General features: G+C 28.4%; 2 protein-coding genes and 1 long non-coding RNA gene across 11 annotated transcripts in view; 1 reads left to right on the top strand and 2 right to left on the bottom strand.

Annotated features, from left to right (window-relative positions):
• LOC147800845 (transcription-associated protein 1-like) overlaps positions 1-4,366 on the bottom strand; it is an 84,007-nt gene extending 79,641 nt beyond the window's left edge. For both annotated transcript variants that reach the window (XM_087156347.1, XM_087156348.1), the window contains exon 1: positions 4,348-4,366. The gene's annotated coding sequence lies outside the window, so the exon portion shown is untranslated. The remainder of the gene's footprint in view (positions 1-4,347) is intronic.
• The window catches only part of LOC147800844 (transcription-associated protein 1-like), a 37,135-nt gene extending 25,844 nt beyond the window's left edge, over positions 1-11,291 (bottom strand). For 2 of the 8 annotated variants that reach the window (XM_087156335.1, XM_087156337.1), the window contains exons 1-5: positions 10,491-11,291; positions 6,283-6,447; positions 5,669-5,718; positions 1,663-1,746; positions 292-495 (exon numbers count right to left, since the gene is read on the bottom strand). In XM_087156335.1, the coding sequence (XP_087012461.1) occupies positions 292-495; positions 1,663-1,746; positions 5,669-5,718; positions 6,283-6,388 (444 nt within the window). In that variant the 5' untranslated portion in view covers positions 6,389-6,447; positions 10,491-11,291. Of the gene's footprint in view, positions 1-291; positions 496-1,662; positions 1,747-5,668; positions 5,719-6,282; positions 6,448-8,420; positions 8,964-9,420; positions 9,543-10,490 lie in introns of those variants that run through there. The other 6 variants (XM_087156331.1, XM_087156334.1, XM_087156329.1 and 3 more) reach the window with 5 other exon arrangements.
• A 3,588-nt stretch (positions 11,292-14,879) lies between these two features.
• On the top strand, positions 14,880-26,287 carry LOC147800843 (uncharacterized). The gene is made up of 2 exons (XR_015431073.1): positions 14,880-15,585; positions 17,443-26,287. It is a non-coding gene; the product is annotated as an uncharacterized LOC147800843 (long non-coding RNA).
• The last annotated feature ends 267 nt before the right edge of the window (positions 26,288-26,554 follow it).

Below are 26,554 nucleotides of genomic sequence, written 5' to 3'. Positions count from 1 at the left end.
ATTTAAATTTAAGGCTTTTTAGGAATGGAAACCCTTTCATACTTGTGAATAAGCAAATTTTTAAATATTACCAAAGCTACAACAAATAGTTTAAATTTTATAATGGTTTAGCCAAATAACTATTTTTATTGCTTACTCAGGAAATGAAAGCGAAAAAAATTGAATAATGTAATCTACATGCATTTAAAAAGGTTTTAAACAAAAGACTTGAAATTTTCATATTATATGAACTAATGATTATTTTAATAACTAATAAAACTGATTTACAGACGTTAAATTATTTTTACTCACCATCTGGGTAGTTGAATTCGGGATTCTTTTTCCACTTTTCTCAATGTGAATCTGTGTTATGGTAAATGTTTCTTTCAATAAAAGTTCCAACGTAGTTGCCGATAACTCTTTTACATTTGGAGTAGGCCGTAGTTCAAATATAAGATGCAAGTGATTAGGCAGTTCTTTGTAAATATTCTTTACATAAAGCAGAAACAACTGTATCTAAAAATAATTGGAAAATCACAAAAGCTTAATTATTTTTTACAATTTAGAATATATTTTCTTCTTTCAATCGGTATGTAGCATGATAGTGTAACCAACCGATTTCATGATTCTGTTAAGAATCATACTAATAGTAATCATACATTATATTAATGCTCTCTCAAATATTTTGACTTTTTTAACATAATCATAATTAATATCATGATGGTATATGATATGATAATTATACGATATGGTATATACATCATATAATTATTATAATTACATATGTTATCACGATAAAGGTGAAGCATGCTTATATATCACAAAACTGTATTCATATTGAACAATGCAGAGTATTAAATATTTATACACAATATTTTTTCTTCCTCAATAGAGAGTTTGTCATAAACCAATTCTGATTAAATAAGCAACAGACACTACAAAAGAAAGCGTCTGTAGTCAATCATTTTTAATTAAAATTTTAAAAGAAAAAAAAACACATAAATGTTTCATAAAATTTCAACAAGAAATTAAAAAGAATATAGTTCTTTTTAGAAAAAAAAAAAAACTTCTATTAAAAACCTTGAGAAATTTAAACAAGAACATTTTAGGAACAATTTGTCAAGAAATTTCTGTACAGAGAATTTAAAATGAGTTAACTTTGTGTGATCATTGACATTTATATCGCAAATTACAGGCTTATAAACTTTATTTATAAATTGATTCAAAGCAGAACTATTGTCGTCCTCTGTTTCCTCTATTGTTTCCTTTTTTCATTTTATGAAGAATTATTCATAGAAGCATTTATCATTGTAATGGAAGACTATATTTAAACTTTTAAGTGCAAAATAACTAATTAAACAAGTGGAAAATCTAAAAAAAAAAAAAAAAAAATCTCTTATAAGATATATAATAAAAAAAACAGTAGCCAGAGTAGTGTAAAATGATAAATAACTAGTAGTATTATGTATCCTATTAAATGACATCCACTCAAGTCAATATTCTTTTCCCCGTGCAAATGTAAGTTAATAAACCTACAGAAACACTTTCCAATCAATGTAATGCAAAAATTTACAAAAGTTGATTAATAAAATAGTTTTCCATGAATCTGTACATTTGTGAAATATATTAATACAAAAGCAAATTCATTGAAAAAGATAAATCATATAAATAACACATTCTTACTTCGAAGCTGCATGGTGGCCTGAAGGTCTTATAAAATTCTATGATTATTCTTAAAACTACCAATATGTTTTCCTCATTTTCCACCTAAAATATGAAGATTTGAATAAATAAAAAATATCAATAAAATCAGTATAGGAGAAGTCATAAAATTCCAACATTAAACATATAGAGGAAATATATAAATTGAGAAAAATATCTGCATAGTTTCTTTAAGTTTTTATGAAAGCAACAAAATTCTAAGTTTATAAATAGCAACATTTTATTAGCTAATCTTTTCAGATGTAAACATCAATCTAATGTAGTAAGGTAATTTCTGAAAAATAAAAATTCATCAAGTATTTAAAATAAAAAATTCAGTTTTGAGATGAAGCACAGTAAGTCAAATTTTATTTTCACTGTAAATTCTGTAACAAAAAGTGTTACTCTTTTCCCACAATATGAAGGAAATACAAACGTTTATCTTTTATTCATTATTATAAAATGTAGAGAAGTAAATTTGAAAATGTTAGTGAAGAAAATTTTTAGTTTTCAAAAAATATTTTCAGCTATTCAAAATTTTTATCAAATAAACTTCACAGGAATCATATTAGTTACTAGAGTTGAGCAACAAAACATTAATTCTTAACTATAGTGATAACAATATTTGATTTACATTGAGTAAATTTGAATACATATTGAGTATATTATAATTTTCAACAATGATAAATATCAAAAACACAATTATCAATTACAGTTCCTGAACATCAAAAAATTGCACTGTTTATTGAAAATGATAAATATAGAATGTGATAATATCAGGAGTATTATTGACCAAATTATATAATTATAGATTATAACATTAAGCTGAATTTTATATTTTGTTTGGTTAACAAGAACTTGACCAAAGTCAACAGTTAAATTTTAAAAATATTGTAATACACTCTGAAATATGTATGTTTTATGACAATATATCATAATATTAAAATTCAAATTAGGTCCGATTAGTTACCTTTTAAAAAAATTGTCAATAAAATATTAGACAACAGACAGATTTTCATGCTTAAAATATTATATAACAAAAAGTAGAGTTCTCAAATTTAATTTTGAAATTATATGATGAAAATATGAAATATCCTATTTGCTAGTAAATTTAAAAACATTTAATAAATCTCTAAAAACTTGAATAGACAAAAAACTGCAAATATATTTAAATAAAAAAAAAAGGTTATATACATTATTAAATAAAATACAAACATTGCCCAAGCTGAAAACAGTAAGCAAGCTTTGTAGCAGGCCAAAGAACAAATCAGAACAGCAATTTAAAAATAAAAAAAACAGGACAAAATTAGAACAGATTTGGAACGGCAGAGCATTTTTTAGAACAGTTAATTGAAAAGTATAATTTACTCTACTTAATAGTAACAAAATAAAATTTCACAGCAAAAAAATAACTTGTTCATAGCAAAAAGTTTCAACAGTTTCCAGAGTAATTTTATCAATACAGAACAATAAATAATAGTTCCAAATCAAAACATGGAAAAATTTGATGAGACTGTTGCATTAAAAAAATGAACAGTATCAATTTGTCAATATTTTACTCAGACCAATATATAATTCAAATGTGAAATTGAGCTGAAGATTTCTTTAATCTAATTAATGTAGGGTTTCAATAATCTCAAAACTGAAATGCAATGAATATGCAGCTTTACATTTATATAGAACACTAATTTTAGTAAGCAATCCCCCAATACATCATTTAAAAGTTTTATGACTGCTTGTTGACTGAAATCACATGAAAGAAAACAATCAATATTTGTGAAACAGAAATCTTACAAGATTTTTCATTGTATTTGGTGAAAATAATAAATAAGCGTATCACCCTTGAAATCGACATCATAAAAATTTGATGTTGCAACATAGCTTATCTATTTTCCTTTCCAGTGAATGACTTAATTCCCAAATAGGTTGAAACAATGAATCCTCTGGGTAAGACTCTAAAGATCTAAACCATGTAAATAATCAATAGACAGACTCCATATTGGAACTATCAAATATTGCAATTTTGACAAGCATTTAAAAAGAAAGAAGAAAAAGGATATTGGATCAAATTTTTTCAATTCTTTAAATCTACTTTCTCAAAAATCTGCATTTTCATTCCTCGAAAATCAAATATTCTATAGGCACGCAAAATTCAGGTCTAATACGGATTATATATTTTTTATCAGGAACATCAATATTATCAGGACAATTACTAACCTGATTTAATCTAATTTTTAAAAACAGCATTCTTGAGTATAAAAACAAAGTGAGATCAAGCGCAAATAGAGAAAACCTGATTATTCTGCCAAGACATTAAAATGAGGTTGATTTCATACACACACAACCTAACCTACAGACATTAGCAACAATGGTATTACTTTTTTAAATACTGTTCAAATTTGTTATCTTAAACCCATATCAATGACTATTAATTGTGTTCATTAAGCTCATTAGTAATGTATACTAATAATTGACAACATATGGATAAAAAAATTATAATCTATATATATATATATATATATATATATATATATATATATATATATATATATATATATATATATATATATATATATATATATATATATATATATATATAAATATATATGTGTGTGTCGACATCAAAATATGCAAAATGATCCATTGGCAAGACATGAAAATACATACTTTTTATAGCCTGATCCAAAAATGAAGGATATTGTGGATTACTAACAATAGTCTGAAAAAATAAAAGGATACATTAATTACAAAATTATTACACAAATATTTTATTTAAATATTATTCTTTTTATTATTGTTAGTTAAACTTCTATTCAAATTCTTTTATTTTTATTTGTTATTTAAAAAAAAAATCTTTATAAACAAAGTATACTTGATTTCAATTGTGTGCCTCTGGTCTTTAAGTTTCAAATTCAAACTGTGATGTATCAAAATAATTTTCTTTTTCTTCATTAGAGTAATAAAACTAATAACATGTTTATCATTAATAGTCTATTAATATTAACATAGGAGGGAAGATAAATAGTGATTTTATGTCTCAGCTTGCTTAAACAGTTTTTAAAAAGCTTTTGAGCCAATCACTTGAATGCTCCTTAATTCTTAGAATTTAAATTCTTATTTGCCATTCAATTAAATTCAATGATCTTTACACGATTGGTGCTTAAACGTTAATTTCTAAATAAATAAATTTATCAGTATATGGGAAACTAAACTGCCAATTGCATTTAATGTAAAAGAAAAAAATTTGGTAAAAAAGTGAAAAATTAAACCAAAAAATTTGAGGCAAATTTAAATATCTAGAAAATGGGGCAGGGTTTAAAAGGTTCCTGTAATTCAGAAGTTAAAATCGAATTGAATGCTGGTCTTAACGGTACAATGACTTTAATAGTGCAGGGGTGATTGTGAGCCCAAGTCAAAATTCCGGAAAATTTCTTGAGTTAAAAAAAATTTAAACAAGGTTTTTTTCCTTTTTCTCAATAATTCTTAGATTACTTAAAATAAATTAAAAAATTTTACATATACCTATACCATTTACACGTACCTATGATGACCCGGAGAAGTAATTAAAATTTATAAATATGTCTTTCTTTCTTGAGTTTATGATTATAATAACTATCTACTGATAAAAATTAATATTAATCATGAATATAAGCTTATAAAGTATCTGGCTCTCCCTTACAAACAAATAAAATAAACTGTGTTTTTAAGTTCCACCTTTGAAAATTTAATTTCCGAAAACTTCTGTGATCAATGATTTTTTGAAACATCTCGACCTTCAATCTCCAGAAACTTCCGGATCACTGTTAGCGAAAAATACAGAATTTTTCCACGGCACATTCAGTCCTGATAGTGGCATATATAATCTGCGAAATTATAAAAAATGAACTGTCATCTCTGAAACTGAAAAAATAAATTTTGAATTCCCCATAAAATGACATTTTGAATACAGCATTTTACTATAGAATTCACTATTACATTAAAATCTTACTTCAAGCTCTCCACTTAATTCTTGTAAAGCTTTTAATTTACTTTCATTTTCTATAAAAGAAAATAAAAAGAGAAAATTGAAGTTTTGCAATATAAAAATCAATAAGAAAAGTGAATTAATGACAGATAAATAAATAAAAAATAAAATAAGCTATAATTACAGGTTACTACAATAAATGCATAAAATATATTTGATCAAGGTTTTGTTTTAAAAAGAAATGTGGATATGATTTAATTAAAAATGAGAAGTAAGAATAATTAAGTATGATTTTTTATCAGGTTCTGATAAATACAATGATTTGTTTATAGGTATCTTTAAAACGAGACAAAAAATATTGAAGAATGATTTTGTATTTGATGAAGATAAGTAAGATTTATTTATAAGTATATTACTTATTTATTATTTATTTTTATTATTATTTTATTTTCTATGAATATCAATTTATGAGGATTGTAAACATTACCAAAATAAAAAACATCAGCCACAAGAATGTAGTTATTCATTAAGTACATCTTTAGTTAAATGTAATCTCAAATACTAAATTGCAATGAGCAATTTGTAAGTGAAAATAAATTCTGATTTTTCAATTCGTAATGACTAATTATTTAACTTACTTGCAACAGGATCTTTGAGCATTGATACATATGAGCGGTAAGTATTCATAACAGCAACAGGATCATTAATGGATGCTGATACACTCATTACTGGCATTCTTGCCATGCTTAAGGACTCCAGAAAAAGCTATTCAATGATAAAACTCACCTCCAGTTTTAACAATTCTATAAAAAAAATTTCAATATTTTTAAGAATTTGCATAAATTGTAAGGACTGCAATTATTCACAGGCAAAATTAGTAAACATGCATTAGAAATTTTAAAAAAAACAGAGATTATTCTGTTTTATAAGAACAAGAAATGTTATATTGGTTTTCACTTAATGTCACTTAAAGCTTCAGTTTCCAGCTGAGTTATATTCTATAAAAAATAATATAAATACAGTTGAAGCTCAATATAATGACTCAGCTGGTCCAAACAAAAGCGAATGAGATAACATGAGTTTGCTATATCGTGTTTATGTGTAGTGCACATATTTACTCAGATTTTATACTAGGTAGTTACCTTTTTAAAAAAGTAGAGTTTCAGTTATTTTGAGATTTATGATCCAAAATCAAAACAAACTCATATTGCTTTAGGAATTGTGGATTTAATTTTTGTCTCTTACATGCTCGTACTTTCAGATCTGGTCATTTTAAGATAATTTGATAAGAATAGGTAATCGTGGTGAGTTTGTTTTTAAAATGTTTAGTACAACATATGCTAAAACTTTAGACAAAACAAATACGTTAATTAGTTCAATGGCACTTTTAATGGATAACAAAAAAAATTTGAAACTTCAATATGATTGTGTTACAAATTAAAACATTCTGATGCAAGCCAGTGAATTAAATTTGTAAGTTTCATTATTCGCCAAAATGAAACAAACTCTAATTGCTTTAAATTTATTTTAAGTTAGAAGAATGGAGAGATCTCAAACAATAAATAATGAATTTGAAGGCAAAAAGAAGACTTCAAAAAATTATTAGCTTAATGGCACCGTTGGAGAGATAGCCAAGTAAATAAATTTCTACATTAAAAAATTAAAATCAGTCTTTACATTCACATGGTCAAATCATCAAATTCGTTTTGGAAATTAAAATCGACTTTCGGTTGCCATTCAATTTCATGAAACTTCCTTAAGCTTAGACAAAATATTTTTTTATGCTAAAATTTTTTATTTTATAATATTTAGACACAGGGTTTATTGTTTAGGCCTTTATTGTGAGTACACAAACATATAATTTTAGTATGTTATTATGTATATAATCTATGTATAAACATATTTTGCGTAAATAATTCATGTATGCAGCTAACCACTGTAGGTGCCTAATCTCTCACCCTTAAAATTTTTTTGATTACTTATATACATTTTTATTTAAAACATAAGACACTGATAAAAATAATTAAAGAAAAAAACAGCTTTTTTTAATAAAGAAAAACAAAATAAGTAACATCTATACAGAAATAAGACATCAGAAGATAGATAAGATGTTTGCAGACACCTGTTCCATGCAGTGGCCAGTGACATTGCAAGGCAGTGGAGCTGTGACTGAGTTTGTCGCAGAGGTACCACATTTGCTCCCTGAAGCAAGCAGCGTAAAGACGTTTCAAAACATAAAGCTTAGCCCAATCCTTGTTTGTTCTTTCTTTTTTTTAAATTTTTTTTTAGAATTTTCTTTTTTTTACTTATTATTATAGCCAGTTGTCATTGTCTAGATGATGCCACAAGATGTTCCATAGTTGGAAGACTCGAGGCAGGCCAATTATAGGCTACTTGTTGTAGGGAACTCAGAGTTTTGAGAATTGTGGTGTCCACTAAGTGGAAACAGTTCACAAAAACAGGGAAAGTGATCCACCAACCTGGTCAAGGCCACAAAAATACAACAATGCAGTCTCAAGACCATTATTTCAGACTTTTAGCCAGCATTCCTTCGACTGTGATTCACACAAAAAAAGACCACCTTACATGGTGCTGAGAGCATAATTAGGGGGTAGGTTCTCATTAGTGAGAAGTCTAGATTTAGTCTCGACAGTGATTTGAGACAGGTTCTTATCAGGAGAGAATCTGGGAGTCAATATATGCCCTCTAACATTGTTGAAAAGAAACACTATGATCGAGGCAGTCTGATCGTAGGGCCAGGCATCAGCATACTTACCTGAATGTGTACAATAGTGGTACTCTGACAGCTAAGTAGTACACGGACCAGATTCTTACATCCTACGTGAGACTTTTCAACAGAGTATATGGACCAAATTTCATCTTTATGAGCAATAATGCCTATCCACACAGTGCTCAGTTGGGTGATGAATACCTCCAATTGGAGTGGCCTCTAGACCTAAATCCCACTGAACCTATCTGGGACATCTTTGGACAATCACTATAGCTTGAAGATGAGCTCCAAGGACCATAGCTATGAACTGAAGGATGCCTTGATGCAAGAATGAGTACAGTTGTCACACGAATTGATAAGAACTCTAAGAAAAAGCATGAAACATCAATGCAAGAGTTATATAGCTGTTACAGGCAATCACACACCATAGTAGACAAGTTTTTCCTCTGATTGACAGGATGTCATCTGCCGCTGTACTGGACAGGTTACCTCACTTAGGCAGGTTGTGCCCATTTTTATTTTAACATATATTGGTCTTATATGGGATGATATTTAGACCAGGTTTGGTTTTATTTGCTTTATTTTTTTAATGCAAATATATATATATATATATATATATATATATATATATATATATATATATATATATATATATATATATATATATATATATCCCTTCCATTGTTTTCACAAGGTTATATACAGTTAGAGAATAAAAAGTTTGTGTTTAAAAAAGATAATTATTATTTATATTTAGAAACAAAAAATTTTAGTAGGATTAGACCAATGAAATTAAACATCTTGAAATTAAATTATAATATTAGTGTTTTGTTTCTCAAAATTAACTACGACTGTTAAATAGAGTATTTCTTTAATTTTTAAAAACCTATGTTAGCTTACATAGTCACTTCTAGGATGCCTTTTTACTTTAAACTAAGAGTTTAAGGAGCTTTATTTAAATATTTCTATGGTATTTCTGTGCCAAAAAGTTTTTTTAATTTGCAAAAATTGAAAAAAAAATGCTATTGTTGGATACATGTTTTACCCCTTTAGTTGATTTCTTTCTTCAATTTGTTTTTCTCAGGAAACTGCCAAGGGGCCAAAACTTGGCAATATCTTTAGTGCAGGTACTGATGGAGATACTCATACCCGTAGATACTCATATTCCTGAAATTTTTTTAAAAATTGATATTTATTAGGTCTTTAATACATATTCTCACAGACGCATAATAACAACTAAGAAAAGCACATGTATATATTAGTGACTTTTCGCTTGCACCCAGTAAAGCGAAAAGTACCCTTAGTTATACTCCAACAGCCATGAATTTGGTTACCCTTGATTTGTTTACCCTCACATAAGGTTTATCAATTATGTAATATTTTCACACATATTAACTAAGAAAACAGAATTTTATTTATAATTATTAGTAAAGTTTCTATAAAGTAATAATTAAGGAAATATTTCCGTGTCATGATCTGTCATGCCGACTATAATCACCAAGGTAGCAAATTTATTTTAAATTTGCAAACTAAAAGAATTAAACAAGTAGATTGAAGCTTGTTAAAGGATGGCTATGAGTAATATCCTTTTAGTAGGCCCCCTTTTATAAAATTTTTTAGTTTCTTGAGGGCCATTGCCTGAAAGCTGGGCATTCGTTTGGCTATAGATCACGATACAGAAATCTTCCTACAATGAGCTTCTTGATACAGCAAGGTATAATAAACTTACTGCAATAAGTGATTAAGGTAATAAAAGTTTAATAGGGTTGCAAAAAACTACGGTTAACAAATTTTAAAAAGGGAGGGGAAAAAAGGAATTAAAAAGATTACAGAAAACTAGTCATTGCAGCAACTTAGACTCATTGAAATTGTAAAATTATAAAGATAAAGCAACTGCATTTATACCAGCACAGGGTTTGATAAACTTCCACGGCCCAAATGTAAAAAAAATGTTACACAAGATTAATTTCTTCGAAAAATATTATTTGCATTTAAAAGTGCAATGCAAAATTGCAGAGCTTTTAAATAAATAATTCTAAACATGATTATGTTGAAAAATTAAAAAAACGTTATTGCGCTTATTATTATGAGAAATAAAAATAAAAAAGAACTCACACCATTCTTTAATTAAAATTGACTAATGCTGATGCACATACAGGAATATTTCAAACTATTCCATTAAATAATTAAGGGTATGCTAACGCGAAATGATCAACAAAGTCAGTTGTTTGTTTACGGACACATTTCCTAATTATGTAAAGGATCCGGTTGCCCATTTCTGCAAATGTTACTAACCAGTTCAAATGGAAATACTAAATTTGTAAAAAGCCATTGTCACTGCATGCAAAAGTGAATCTCAAAGGCGAATTTTTCACTAGTGAATATTCGCTCATAACTTTCACGTCCCGCAGTGGACTGATCGTTAAGTCACGGTTCTCAGCAGATCACCGAAGTCAAGCATCACTGGCTACGGTCAGTGGGCGGGTGGGTGCCCACGTGGATCAGTCTGCAGAGGGACCGAGGGTGTGCGGTATTGGTCCTCGTTAAACTGTGCTACCGTAAAGTGGTCCACTTCGTGCGCAGGTCATCGGGCTAATGAAGCGGGGGTACCATCCCCTCCGCAGAGGATCAAAATTGCGATGGCATGTCTTCGGATCATCCTCTGGGATGTTTCCCAGACCGTCACCAATAGCCCATTGTGCAGCTCTAGTGCGACGTAAATTGACAACAACTCATAATTTTCACCAATATCATGCGAAAAAAAATCTGATTCGCACACAGTGTTGCGGCGGCGAACAACTGGACCACCTACACGAATTTCGAGCTTCGCGATTGCTCATTGTTCCGCACATTTATCTGCAGGAACTTACCGCTTCTTGGCTTACCGCTGGGTACTTTTACCTTCAAATCACTCGACCAAACGGACGTCACGGTGAACGTTGACATCACTGGTTTAGTAACTAGTTTGTACTTTATATCCACGCCCTCTAGTGAACTGCGGTGCTTATTTATTGCAGCTGTACATAATTTGCTCTTTTTTTTAATTTGATTTTTATTATAAGTTGTAATGATTAATAATAATTCATAACATTCAGTCTCTTTGCCAGAAAAATCTGAAATTCGCAAATTTTATGACACATTTTTTTCCAGATTTTTTTAAAGATTTATAATTCGTAAATTTTAAACTTAAAAAAAAAAAAGAAAAAAAAAACTAGTATGTTATTAAAATTTAATTCTTTATATCATTCTGAAATTCAAATATTTCAAATAAAATAAAATACAATTCATGTATTTACAAAAAATTAATAAATAAATAAAATAAACAACATTTTAGTAAACATTCCAAGCTAGTCAAAACATTAAATTTCATATAAAACACAAGAAATAGGAAAATGATAATAATTGCTGAGATATAGTCTCATTATTGCCTGTTAGCGTACAACTAGTTTGCTAGTAAAACGTTTTCTTGGTTTTCTATTTGTGTGTAATGGAAATTCTAATTATTTTCATTCAAAAAGTCTTTCAAAATATGATTTTACTCCTCTATTTCAATTACAAGTTACTTTGATATTATGGATCGTGTTAAAAGTTAAAAATATAAGAAAGTGTTTCACAACATCCACTAAGATGACAAATTGTCTGTCAAGGATGATAAAAAAAATTGATGGTTAAAAAAACAATTCATTGCGATAATGAACATTTAGCTGTAATGCGATTATTGTTCAGCAATCTAAAAGACATTTTCGTGGTTTTCCTTTGCATTTAACGCAACATTTGATTTGTCTAAATTTTAATTTTATTTTAAATAATATATAGGTTGCTACAAAAGCTTTTATAAACATGATTTTACTCTGATATTTAAATTGCAAGTTACTTTGATATCTGGGTCGTGTTAAAAGTTAAAAATATCGGAAAAGTATTTCACAACATCCACTAAGATGATAAATTGTCTGTCAAGGATGATATAAATTTATGGTTAAAAAATAATTCATTGCGATAATGAACATTTAGCTGTAATCTTATTATTGTTCAGTTATCTGAAAGAATTTTTCGTGGTTTTCCTTTGCATTTAACGCAATATTTGATTACTTTAATTTCAACTTAATCTTGGTTAAAATAAATTATTTTAATAACTTTTATAAACATTGTTTTACGCCGATATTTAAATTGCACGCTACTTTGATTTTTGGAATGAGTTTAAAGTTACAAAAAATATGAAGAGCATCTCGCTAATCACCGAAATAATTGACTGTCTGTCAAAGACGCAAAAAAAAATGATTTATTATATAAAAAAAATTCATTACGATTACTGAGCATTTCGCTGGAACTCTTCAAGCGTCAACAATCTGAATGATATTTTCGTGGTTTCCCTTTACGTGTAACGCAAAATATGATTGTTTTCTTTAAAAAAAAACATTCATAAAGGCAGCAATGTTTAAATATTTACATAAATTATGATTTATTTTATCTTTACTCCTTGTTAAATCAAAACAAAATGATTGAGGGCAATTAATTAGCAAGGTAGATAGTCTTACGCGGACATTAAGAAATGAATTGGGAGATTTTGATAGGTATATATATATATATATATATATATATATATATATATATATATATATATATATATATATATATATATATATATATATAATAAATGCTACGAATAATTATTTTCATGAAAAAGATTTTTATTTTTGATTCTCATAGGAAAATTTAAAAAATTTAAGGTTGCATGGCTTATATTTTGCTTAAAAAAATTTGTCATTAATGTGCATTTTTAATTATAACGATTTTAAAACTATAATAGTAAACTTATAAAATTCAAAGTGTTTTAGTTTTGAACTCGTTCTGCTATATCAAATTTTTAAATATAAAAAAATGCTAATATAAGCATCTATACTTCAGTTATAATAGAACCAGGCGTTTCAAACTAATAACTATGGTTGAATAAGCAAATATCCTTCCTTCGGTTTTAATTAACCCAAGTTCTGAAAACCGAAATTAAACAAAACCGAAACTATAGTATATAATTGCTCGTAATCTGAATGATCTCTGGTTTTAAAATTTCAATAAACAAACAAATAAATTATGAGTAATGAATAGACATCTTTAAGCAATATACAAAATAATATACTGGTTTACGGAAATGAAAAAATTTTAGAATTTAAATTAAATTGCTTTTTAATGATCAACACTGATTACGCGCAATGCTAAGGTACGGCGGGAATGTCAGAAAATAATCACTAGGACGACGTGAATGCCACTTTTTGTGCGTAAAACCGGTCTGTCAAAAGCATGTTGCTTTTCTGAAACCCCCCGGGAGAAGTTAAATGTCCTTATCCCCTATATTAGTCCCTGCTTCAATCTAATAAATAGACCTTGGCAAACAATAGACACTACTAGCTGAATTGATATAGATCGCCTCGAAATCTTTGCATTAGCTTATAGCTCTATTTTCCCATCAATGTAGTTTAGGGTTGAGGCCTAATAGATAGCAGGAGGTTGCTGTGCAGCACAGCCACCGAGAAATAAGGCCGCTTGTTTGTTCATTTACGTCGTACTAGAGCTGCACAATGGGCTATTGGCGACGGTCTGGGAAACATCACTGAGGAAGAAATAAGGCAGTTGAAATTAGCGAGTGGCGTAAAATAGAACTCTCTACCTATGGCAACACTTCGCATGCTTTCAATATTAGCGTGAGGAGAGTCATACAAGAAGGAAGGAAGTTAGTTTCTGCCTTGATTTTCATGTAGATTAAAATCTTTTAATTTTTAAAGCTACATGGAACTGAAAACTACATGAAACATAGTTCTAACGGAAAGTACCTTGTTAAACTGTTCTACTGTAAAGAGCTCAACTTCGCGCTCAAGTCGTCGGGCTACCAAAGCAGGGACAAAAGTGCGATGGCATTTCTTCGGATCATCCTCAGGAACGTTTGCCAGACCGTCGTCAAATGCGCATTGTGCAGCTCTAGTGCGACGCAAATAAAGTATCTACCTACTTACCAATATAAAAAAGTTATATACATACTTTATGTTACGTACTTACTTTATGTTACTTAAATGTGTAATTATAAAAAAAATCAAATTAATTCAGTAATTGAGTATTAACTAATTAGGATTTCTGTTTTTTGTAATTTTTGTTTGCAAAATAAAACGAAATGTTCATCAAAAAAATTACAATAAAATAAATGAGAGTTGTTTGATTACTTTTAACGAAACTCGCAGATTATTTGTAACTATTAATACTTCTGCTGCAGAACAATGAATACAACAATTCTCCTTGCTGCAATTTCGGGAAACTAACCTTTTAGAAATCTCGGTCATTTCGGTGTTGCCGAAATTACATACATTTGAAGACTTGAGTGCTCAATTTAGGCTATTGAACCTTTATCAAGTAGAAGGACAGATAGAAAAGTTTAGTGAAAGACATCACGATGTTGTAGTTCATTTACGTCACACTAGAGTTGCACAATAGCCTATTGGTGACGGTCTGGGAAACATCCTTGAGAATGATCCTAAGACATGCAATCACAATTTTGATCCTTTGCAGAGGGGATGGCATTCCCTCTTCGGTAGCCCGATGACATGCACGCAAAGTCGAGTACTTTACGGTAGAACAGTTTAACGAAGACCGCACACCCTCTGTCCCTACACAGACTGATCCAAGTGGTCACCCACCCGAACACTGATCGCAACCTGTGATGCTTGAAGCACATCACGAAGAAGACATTCAGGGTTACGAACCTGAAATCTTCACGATTCGCACAGCCTATTGCGGGTGATACCACTCGGCTAGGAAGGCCCCTTTTCAAATTTAAATTTTTGTCTAAAATAATCGTTATCGGCATTTTTATGGAGTATATATATGTCCGAAGTCGAGAGTTTGTTCCTCTGTCCTAAGATTTTGCGACTGTCTGGAGTTTTTCCATCGAAATTGTTATTTTTTCTAGCAAATGGTTGTAGTTATATACGATAATTTTGACGCTTTTTTCTTACATATATATTCAATGTATATGGTGTGCGTATATTTTAGATGAGTGGTTTTGATCGAACTTTATGTACTTTCAAAAATGAAAAGATATCTGACAGTTTATCTTAAATCGAAAAAAAATTTATCTTGAATCGAATATTCCGTAGAATCTTCCAGATCGCAGATGAATTATTAAATTTGCCAGTGCGAAAGTGTATTTCAACAGCATCCTCTTCCGGTAAGTGATATATTCAATTAATTATTTTCAAAAAAACTTTTCGCATTTTTGTTTAAATGATAATTTAAATAATTTACTGACTTGTTGTCCTCATTTATTTTTCTCACTGAGGCCGTTTTACTAACAGGCAATTTTGAAATAGCTGAATAGACGATAAAGCTCTACGTTGCATTGTGGGTCAGAAGATTATGATCTTTGGCCAAAAGAAAAAAATTATTTTTCAACCAGAATATGCGTAGGCAGTTTTAATATATCCCAAATTAAGTATTCATAATCCTTCCAAAGATTATGATTTACTTTTTGGACCGACGAGAGTACAATTTATTGAAAAATATGTTAACAAAAATTGTTTTAAATGTAACTTTTTAATTTTTATTTCATAAATATATATATAGGAATTTTACCTTACTGTTACACTTTTATCAGAGTAATTAGTTAGTGTTAAATTATAATACAATTTTTCAATTTGTTGGATAAGTTAATACTCTTGACAAACTTATAGTTTATATCTTATCATTTGACATTTTACAATGTTTGAATGATTTTCGAAACTTAGTTCCAAAAAGTTCCACGAGGTAATTAGCTAAATTTTTTTTTGTTGTCGTCTTTGATGTTTCTTTCGAAAAAATATGCCCCATTTTGCCCGTATTGCAAGGGTGGACTAAATATACCGAAAAACAAAAGTTGTGTTTTTTTTTCTTCAGGTTTTTGCGTTATTTTCTAATGTGATTTATTTTATAATTACTTCGGAAATAAAACTTTGCTTTTCATTTATAATATAAAATTACGAAAACTATTATATTTTCATTGTTATATTATTTAAACGTGCTGTATTATTTTTTTACTTTTTCTCGCCTTATTTCAGCCGCCATTTTGTTTCACAATTGTATTTTTGAGTTCAACTTATATTGCTTTAATGTTGTCGTCTTGCATTGAATCCTGAATTTATAAACACATCAGAAACTCTGCCAAAAAAGCGAATTGTGATATTTTTTATTCAAAATATCGTTAAAAATTGAGTAGAAAGAAAATAAAATAGACAGATTTAAATAAAAAGTATAGCCTTCATGCACAACGCTTGTACGCTTAAAGGAGTGGCTTAATAAGACATATTTCAAAAATACTGCAAGAATGTAATACTCGACGTGGCTATTCTTTGAGTTTTTTAAACTAAGTTGTTTCTTGGATCTAGCACTGACTTTTTCGGTTTTTCTAGAACGAACAGGTTTTCTTTAGAAATGAGATTTTCACTCGAAAAATTAAACTTAGAGCAAACAAGCAAAAATTAAAAAATGGTGTCTTTTTTTTTTAACTATTTCAATAAAAACTATGTGCTTATTAAATTATAATGTGCTTATAAAAGCTATATACTTATAATTACACACGTGCTTATTATACTTTGTACAGTGATCTTCGTAAGAATCAATTACGATAATTAAACAATTAGGTAGCGACATTAAACACAAACTTATGCTCCTAGAATATACCTTCTTATAGATTTGTGATCGAAATTTGGGTGGTACTCAATCTCAAAAATCCTTTAAAAGTTTTGTTTTCTTTTCTGCACATTACCATAGGTAAAGTTAATTGAAAACTTTTTGTGCATAATAGTTTTGAAAACTAGTGTATCAAAAGATAATCTTATATAACGAATAGCTTTGAATATGTTAGTGGTTGAAAAATTCGGTAAAAAACAAATTTTTTTATTTTTATTTTAAACTCAAACTTTAAAATACAAAATTTAAGCTTAATCGATGGAATAGTGATAAATTTTAAGCAAGTTTTTCAAATTAAGATTTTTAAACTATACATGAATTAAGTTTTTCTTCGTGACTAATGAATGTCCTTTTCTTACAGCTTCACTACCATTTTCGTCCAGAGTGCAGTCTTTAGTTCTTCTATCAGAATCACCAGAAGTCTGTCTATCTAAATTCCCGTCGATAGACAGAGCAACGACAACAGAGCAATAGTTCATGGAAGTCTACTTGCAATAAAGTTTTGCCACACCCTACAATAAGTTAGTTTACATTTTTCTTCGAACTTAAAAATTATTTCGCAGCTGTATTGATGCATTTTTACAAAACATTGTTTTAGAGAATTGACAACTGTTTCAAAATATTTATTCAAAATATACTATTTCAGTTGATGTTTTTTGTACAGTATAAAGTACGGAGGCAAATATGTTACTCGAACTAATTGTTTCCTGTTTTGATCTACATATCAGTATGCTTCTGCCCTTTTATCAGTTCAGAACTAGTTAAGAAATGAAAAGGAAGTCAAATAACTGACAGTTAAAAAATTTGTTAAACCTATGCATTCCTGTAAATTAAGTCGTATCTATTCTAATGTTAAAATCTCTTAAAATAATTGTAACTTTTTGAAATTTTAAATCTACCTTTTCAAAAAAATTTTAAATAATTTTCAGAAATGAAATCTTTAATTTGCAAATAGTTTGACTGAAAATCATAAGTTGAACTTCTATTTGTTTCTTATATTAGTGGTTCAAGTCTTTATTTAGTTAATTCTACGATAAATGCTGGAAGGTATAGTAAGATGAATTGGCGCATTGAAACTGTAATCTATGTTAATTTCAACGTTAAAACATTTCAGTCTTCATAGACAGTTGAATAAGCAAAGAAATTTATAAATTTAAATAAAAGTTTAAAAAAATTGCAAATCTTACATTTTAATTTCTTTAAAAATACAAATCTAAATTTTTTTAAAAGCTTGAAACGGGAAAGATAAAAATCTTAATGTTTTTGCATTTAAACATACAGGTTGGGTAAAAATAATTTCTAAAAATTAAATTTTTAAGAAAAGTGAATTTAGATTTACTGGTTCTCTAACTTAAATCCAAAATTCCAACTCAATATGGCATTGTTTCTCTTTATTTTAAATGTGGATACAGATAAATAAATTGCTGCATTAAACGGAAATTTACTATATTAGAATAGTAAGTTTAAAAATTGTGATTCAATAGTAAAATATAACGGTTATAAGTAATGGAAAAAAACTAAAGGAATAAAACTTAAATTGTAAAAATAGAATAATATTAAATTTAAAAACTAGATAAACTTACTATTAAACAGTAAAATGATAGAGAAATACAATATATAAATACGTTCACCGTAAGGGATAACAAAATTCAAATTTTCCAAGGACTAGAAACCACTTTTTGTAATCTATATTGTGTAATCGGCAATCTAATATAAAGTATTAACATTTATAAAATTACATAATGGCTATTTAATATTTCCAAAATTAAAAATGATCTAAAACATTTAGATGTTTATAATTTAAACAGAGCAGAAACATTCTATCATTTAGATTAGAAATCTACTGTAATCTGGAAATCTCAAACATTATCTTCATATGTTTTCCTTGTTTCTGCGACTTCCCAAATAGTTGGCAGTGGAAAATTTCTTAGATTCGCCGAAGTAATTTTAGTTTTAACAGACCCCTCCTTTTTCAACTCTTCGACACAGAATTTTCATTAAACCAATTTGCACTTTTTCATTTTGCATTTAGGCCAAAACAAGTGAAAAACGTATTTAACTCTTTAATAATTTATAGTTATAAAATACAGCGTAAAACACCGGTGACTTTTTGGCGACTCACTGCTCAATACGACTCACTTCTAAATCTAAAAAGGTTATTCATCCTTAAAAGATCTTAAATGCACTTGATAAATTTTTCAATGAGAACTTTTTTGTATTTTATAAAGTGTTTATGTAATTTCAATAATCTAACGTATTTATTTAGTAACTAGTTTACTTTTTTTTTTATTAAGATATAGCAAAATGTTTTGTTTGTAATCAGCTTCAAAAAACAGATAGGACGCAAGTAAATATCGGAAGAAGCTTAATAAAAACGATTACTAATTCGACATACTTAACAAAACACTAGAAATGTAAAACTAAACGCACGGATTTTTTGCAACCACTGATTAAATAACTAAGAGCTACAGTATCTTTACTTTCAATGTAATGTCTAAGGACGAACTTTCTAATGTTCTGCACCACTAAAGTTTTCAATCTAAATTCGTAGCTTCGGAAAGGGCTAATAAAGTTTGTTTAAGAATATTCTAGATCATTTTTAAATCAAAATTCTATTTTTTCTGTCTAAAAATGTTTAAAGAATTATCAGGATTTACCCTTATTCTAAGCACCACAGTGACTTGGAGTTTTTGCTTTTTTTTTCCACCTCCACTCATATTAAAAATTTATTTGCTCTCATTTTAGAGTTTTCAAAGATTTAATAGAACCTGAAAAGCTTTGCAAGTGGATAATTGTTTTAAGTTAGTAAATAAATTTTTAATATTTTCGTTTAACTTTAAATCTTTTGGTGGCGAAAGAAAATATTGGCAAATAAGGGAAAGTATGAAGTGAAGACTGAAAAAGATGAAATAAAATTGCGCTTTATTTAAATATCTTAACAAGATTCAGTAATGTTTAGTTGGATTTTTTTAAGTTTCTAAATATATTCAGTTTATCTACGTAAAGTTTAATTTTTACGTCCCTTACGTTTCAGATAAAAGTATTTAATAGGGGGAAATCTTTATAAAAATTGAAATTCTTATTAAGTGGCTTCTGAATTCTTCAGAAGAGATTCAAATCTTGTTTCGCTCTGAGTAAATTACTAACAAGTAACTCTAACTTATCCTAACAGAAAGCTAACACTAACTTATTTCAGAAGCAAAATAAGATTTGATTTGCGTGGAATATTTAACATAGGATTGGAATACGGATTTCTTATTATAAAGAAAATTAATCATAAAAATTGCTCAAATTTGTAAATTCTGAAGATTGTGAATTAGATTATCTGTTTATTTCCAAACTATATAGTTACAATATCTAGTTTAAAGTAAATATTTTTAGAAATGACTAAAATATTGATTATTTAAAAATGCTTAGGTAAAAATTAGATCACTAGCCTTTATAAATGGTGCTGGATAATCTCAAATTTTGAACCAGTTTTAATTTGTAAGAATGTTAAATTATTCTGTAATTTTAGATTTTTATTTAAAGATACTGAATTATCTAATTTATTTTACTGGTAGATTAACTTCATACCTTGAAACAGCATTTACTTGAATTTCTTATTTGCCTCAATATGTTCAGATTGCTTTTTTGTTGAGAAAAATAAAAAGTGGAATTCTAGTCACTGTGGTCGTAGTAGATATGTTATTCATAAATTGTTCCTTTAAAGTTCAAATTTCTTGATCTTTTATTTTTTCTCAACAAAGACTTGTTGTAGATATGATTTTCAATATCAAACATTTCTACGTCGTTGGTCATACGAAATTCAGAAAAATTTAGGAATAATGAAACACGTACAACCATAATATGAAGTTAAATAATATCAAAGGGTCTAGAATGTTTGAATTAACTCTGTAGTACTAAAATATTAATCTAGGAATTTTATGCTTTAAACTTGTAAGCACGATCTTAAGCACACAATTTAAAGCAAGAAAATGCAAAATTAGCTGAAAAAAAGTAACTAAAGTAGTTAAGACCCTGTCTTTGATCAGAAATTTACTTCCATCAAGGAACTTAATTTTAGACGCCTGCTTTTCATAATTTCAATCTTAAGAATCCATAACTTCAGTTTAATTCTAAAATTAATTATGACTTTTTTCTCCTAAAAACCAGCAATCATTGTTTTCACAAAGATTAGTAAAAATACGAAAATTTTATCTCCAGAAATGTATCGGTAGAATTTTCAGGATTTCTAAAAATCCGGAATAAGCCTTTGTTAAAGAACGAACGCCAGTTTCACAGAACAATATTTATGTAGGATTCTCCTTTACATATTTCTGAGAGCGAGGTTTAAATAAGTTTTTTAATTTCTTTTTAATTCACATTTGAAGTTTCTGCTAAAGTGACGGGATCTTAAGAAAAGGTTGCTAAGTATAAGTATTTGGGTACTGCTATAAAAATTTTAAGTAGAATGAATAAAATTTTATTTTAAATCAAACATGAGCATGCACTGATTTTGCATGAAAAGCAGTGTTTTTTCAGAAACTAGTGTGGGAAGTGTGCTGACTATTTTCCGCAGAACAGAAGCTTCACTGTCAAAGTATAAACTGTTATTTTAAATACGAGCTTTCAATTAACTTTTACTTAAACAGAGCCTTGAAAAAGCAGGAATTGCGATAAAGTTTTCGTTCAGTTTGCGGCATTAAATAAGAGTAGAAGTTATCTAAATTTCACATTTAAAATCTAATCTCCAATTTTAATTTCAATGGGTTTTTGACGTATTAATGTAATTTAGTTTGCATTAAATAAGAAAGGAATTTTTTTTTTTAAAGAAGCAAAATTATGAAGTTCAATTATCAGATTTTCAGTCATTGGTTTTGCATATCGTTTCAAATCTCCAACTGAGACTCTTTACATATTGAATGTGTAACAGATTATAGTGTATTAGTAGTTTCTACTGATTTGCTTTGAAATACTTTTTTAAAAGAAAAGGTATGAATTTTATCAGAAGGATTCAGCGTAATTGTAATTTTTCAAAATTTAACTTTTTTAAACATTCTGTAATTTATAAATTTATATTAATGTTCTTTCATTGCTATAAAGAAAGATAATAGAACGAAAATTGGGTATTGTCAAGAGATAAGGAATTATATTGTATAATACAAAGTAATCTGTTTCCAACTCAAATTAGAACTTTCAGTCAATGTTCAATTTCTATTTTCAACATCTTTGTTTTTTTCCCATTTAGTTAAGAATTTATGCTTGTTAATGTGCGACCTATAAATGTTGTGTAGTCAAAAATTCTGTTTAAAATGTGTAGATTACTGTCTGGAGGAAGACCATAATTAGTATTAAAGTTTATTTTGTACTTTCTTTGAATGTTGTGGAAATTTCTTAATATTTTCAATGGTTTGAAATGCTTGTTTTCCAGTACGAAGAATCTTTTCTTTCAGTAGCGAGAACTTAATTTTGTTTAAATTATCCATTTCATCTATTAGTTTTTCAAATGCTGAATCCTTTCTAAATGTTAAACTAAAGAACTAAAATTTAAAGGGACTTTATAAATCTTTTTTTTTCTCGAAAATAACGAATTTTCTACATTTAAATTAGCTTCTATTTCTAAATAGTCCCGATAAACGTCAATAAAATTTAATCCTATAAATCTGCTTTATATCCCAGAGATTGTCTCTAAAATAGTAATTAAAATTTTTTTGCGTTACTTAACAAGAAGTTTCAGAAAAAGTCATTAACTATTACTGCGATTAGTTAAGGAAAGATGGGTTGTTTTAACTGTTAGTGGAAATGAATAGTCGTTTCGTAACTCTTAAATTACCATGCGTTTCGGTTTTCCCGTCCTAAAAATGGACACGCGATTCTCCGTAATTTCTATAAAATACGATAATCTCTGGGTCAAGCTATTCCTTTCTTTGGCGAATTTGACTTATTTAATCCCTGTTCGATGAGTAAATCTTCCATGTCAATCTCGTTTCTGTTACAGAAAATCGAATAACGGTCCCTTAATAGTTTTTTTAGTGCGCAGCATTTGCATTAGATGGAAAGGAAACGGCGAAAAACTCCAATGGTTAGCCAAACTGTTATCAGATCCTAAATTTTTAATACTGAAAGCAACTTTTCTTCCCTTGAAAGAAAGCCTAAATTTAGTGAATGTCATACCGAAATGAGAATTGCTGAATTAATGCAACATAGGACAATATAAAACTGGAACTTGCAAGTAACGATCAGAAGTTTTGAAGTGACTGGGAGAATGTGATGCATGAAGTGGAAGTGGTAGACGGCCGCTACCGCTTTTGTTTTGTGTTTTACACTCTTTCAGCCGTTTCGGAACTTCACGATTCACTTATTCAAATTTCTGTTTTTGGACAATTCGGCTTCGTGCTGTGTTAGGACAATATAAAACAGGATCTTGCAAGTAATGACCAGAAGTTTTGAATTGACTGGGAGAATGTGATGCTTGAAGTGGAAGTGGTAGACGGCCGCTACCGCTTTTGCTTTGTGTTTCACACTCTTTCAGCCGTTTCCGAACTTCACAATTCACTTATTCAAATGTCTGTTTCTGGACAATTCGGCTTCTTGCCGTGTTTTCATATTTCGCAGAAGTATGAAAACAAATGCTCCAGGGATAGAGCGCTTGCCTCTTATTTAGGTGACTCTAATTCAAATCCTAGAGATGACCTGGTCGATTTGAATTAGGCTTGCGGCTCTCCCAGACTCCAGTTTTAACGTAAAATAAACTCGGTGATAAAAGAGATCATGGGCTTGAATCCCCTTCTCAGGCTACCTATTGGAGATTTTCGCTGCTTTTTTGTCGATTTGCATATTCGGATCCCTTTACTGTAACGTTAAAACTTAACAAAAATTCGGTTAGTTCTTCAAAAGTTCGGTTAGTTATCACTTAAGACTATTTCAGTGCTTGATAAACGTTTGTCTTTCGGGTATGATTTCAAATTACGAAGCTACAAAGTTTAACATTGATAATTAAAACCCCGAAAATTTTATAAAATGAAATTAATAAATTAAGAAGTGAGTTTATTTTAAATTTTAGTTGGAAAGTAAGCGAAATATCACTTTTCACTGAATTAAATTAGTAAATTTAGTCAAATTTTTTTGTTTTAATGCATGGAAAGCTTGCAATTTAATTTTACTAATGTTTAATTCGAAAAAGTAGGAAAACAAATTAAATAGAACTTTTGTTTCTGTTCCCCTAATTCTGGTTTTTGAACGAACTTTAAATTTTAGTTCTTGTAAAGTTTTCTCTTAAATCATCATTTATATGTAGTAGTGCTAAATTTCATCAAAATTGCATGTATAACTAAATTTAACATTTACATGTGAATTTTCGTTTGAACTCTTTTTGGCAATAGAAATTTTTTTCATTGGTAGTCTTGTAAATTAGAACTTGTACTATATGTATGACGGAATTTGTGAGCTGTTTATTTCGATGTTATAATTTGTGCCAATTTTTCTCAGTTTTGCTGTGCATTTTTAAAATGAGGAAACAATAAATTAGTCTTGTAAATATTGATGTGCATTTAATGGTGTTTCTCAAAACAAAACTGTCAAATCAAACTGTCAATTTAAATACGAGCTTTCAATTAACTTTTATTAAAACTGAGCCTTAAAAGCTAGAATTGCGGGAAAGTTTTATCTCAACTGTGGCATAAAATAAGAATAAAATATATTCTAAATCTAACATTTAAAAAAAAATCTTGAACGATCCTTTTATTTACTTTAAATGAGGATCCTGCAATTTACCTTTTTAAATAAGAAAGGAATTTTTAAAAAACAAAATGAAGTAAATTTATCTGATTCAGATCATTGATTTTGCATATGTTGCTTCAATTCTTCAACTGAGGCACTTTACATATTGAATGTGTAACAGATTATAGGGTATTAGTAGTGTTTCTACAGATTTTCTTTAAAATACTGCTTTTATAAGAAAAGGCATGAATTTGATCTCACGGATTCAGCGTAATTGTAATTTTTCAAATTTAACTTTTTTCTTTTTTTTTAAGCAGTCTGAAATTTATAAATTTCTATTAATGTTCTTTCCTGCTATAGAGGAAAATAAAAGAACAAAAATGTGGATATTCAATAGAGATAAAGAATTAAGTTGCATAATCCAAAGTAAATAAGTTTCTAACTCAAATTCTAACCTTCAGTCAATGTTTAATTTGTATTTTCAACATCTTGTTTGTTCTTTTTGCTGTGGATTTATGCTTATTAATGTACGACCTATAAATGTTGTGTTGAACCAAAAAAGCAATAGAAAGTAAATCACTGTCTGGAGGAAAACTTATATGTGTATATATGTAAACTTATATTGTATAAGTTTATTTTATAATTTCATTAAATGTTTAGGAAATTGCTTATAATAGCAAATGGAATTAATAATTGTTTCTAGTACGAAGTATCTTTTTCTTTCAGTACTTTATTTTGTTTCAATTTTCCATTTCATACTCTAGTTTTTTTAAATTCTGAATCCTTGCTAAATGTAACATTAAGACTTAACAAAAGTTCGGCTAGTTTTCCAAAGTTATCACCCAAGACTTTTTCAGAGTTTGAGAAACGTTTGTCTTTTGGGTATGATTCAAAATTATGAGGCTAAAAAGTTTAACATTGATAATTAAAACCTCGAAAATTTTGTAAAATGAAATTAGTAACTGAAATTAATAAATTAAGTGATAGTTTTTTTAAAATTTTAGTTGGAAAACCATCGAAATATCACTTTTCACTGAATTAATTTAGTCTCTTAATAAAAATCATTTTGTAATAATGAGCATAAAAAGCTTGCAATTTATTCTTACTAATCTAATATGTTTAATTAGTAAAAGTGCGAAAAGAAATTCATTTAAATAGAATTTTGTTTCTGTTCCCCGAATTCTAGTTTTTGAACGAACTTTAAATTTTAGTTCTTGTAAACTAGTGAACTGTAGTAAAGTTTCTCTTAAATGATCATTTATATGTAGTAGTGCTAAATTTCTTCAAAATTGCATGCATAACTAAATTAGTATTTGCAAATGTGAATTTTTGTTTGACCTGTGCTTGGCAATAGAATTTTTTTTAGCATTGGTAATCCTGTATATTAGAACTTGTACTGAATGTATGCTGGAATTTGTGAGAGTTTTATTTCTGTTATAATTTGACGTTCTCTTAGTTTTGATGTACATTTAAAATGAGGAACTAATAAATTAGTCTTGTATGTACTAATGTGTATTTAATGGTTTTTCTTAAAACATTCAGAAATCTTACTTCCGTACTATTTTACTTTTACTCTTTATTTTAAACTTATGAACAAACCTATTTGAAACACTAGTTGCTATGTACACCACGCAAAAATAAAATTGCTAATCCTAATACCAACTGCACAATGGATCTTAGCCCTTATTTAGCATCAAATTTTAGGATTGCAAAGGAAATTTGGAAAGTATATATGGTAGTTCATAAATTTAGTTGATGCTAAATTCACTTTT

The sequence above is a fragment of the Parasteatoda tepidariorum genome, unplaced genomic scaffold (assembly GCF_982258835.1).
Source record: "Parasteatoda tepidariorum strain Cologne lab strain unplaced genomic scaffold, Ptep-v5.0 scaffold_12, whole genome shotgun sequence".
Lineage (NCBI taxonomy): Eukaryota > Metazoa > Arthropoda > Arachnida > Araneae > Theridiidae > Parasteatoda > Parasteatoda tepidariorum.
Note: the sequence above shows the minus strand (reverse complement) of the source record. Positions and strands in the feature narration are given on the sequence as shown.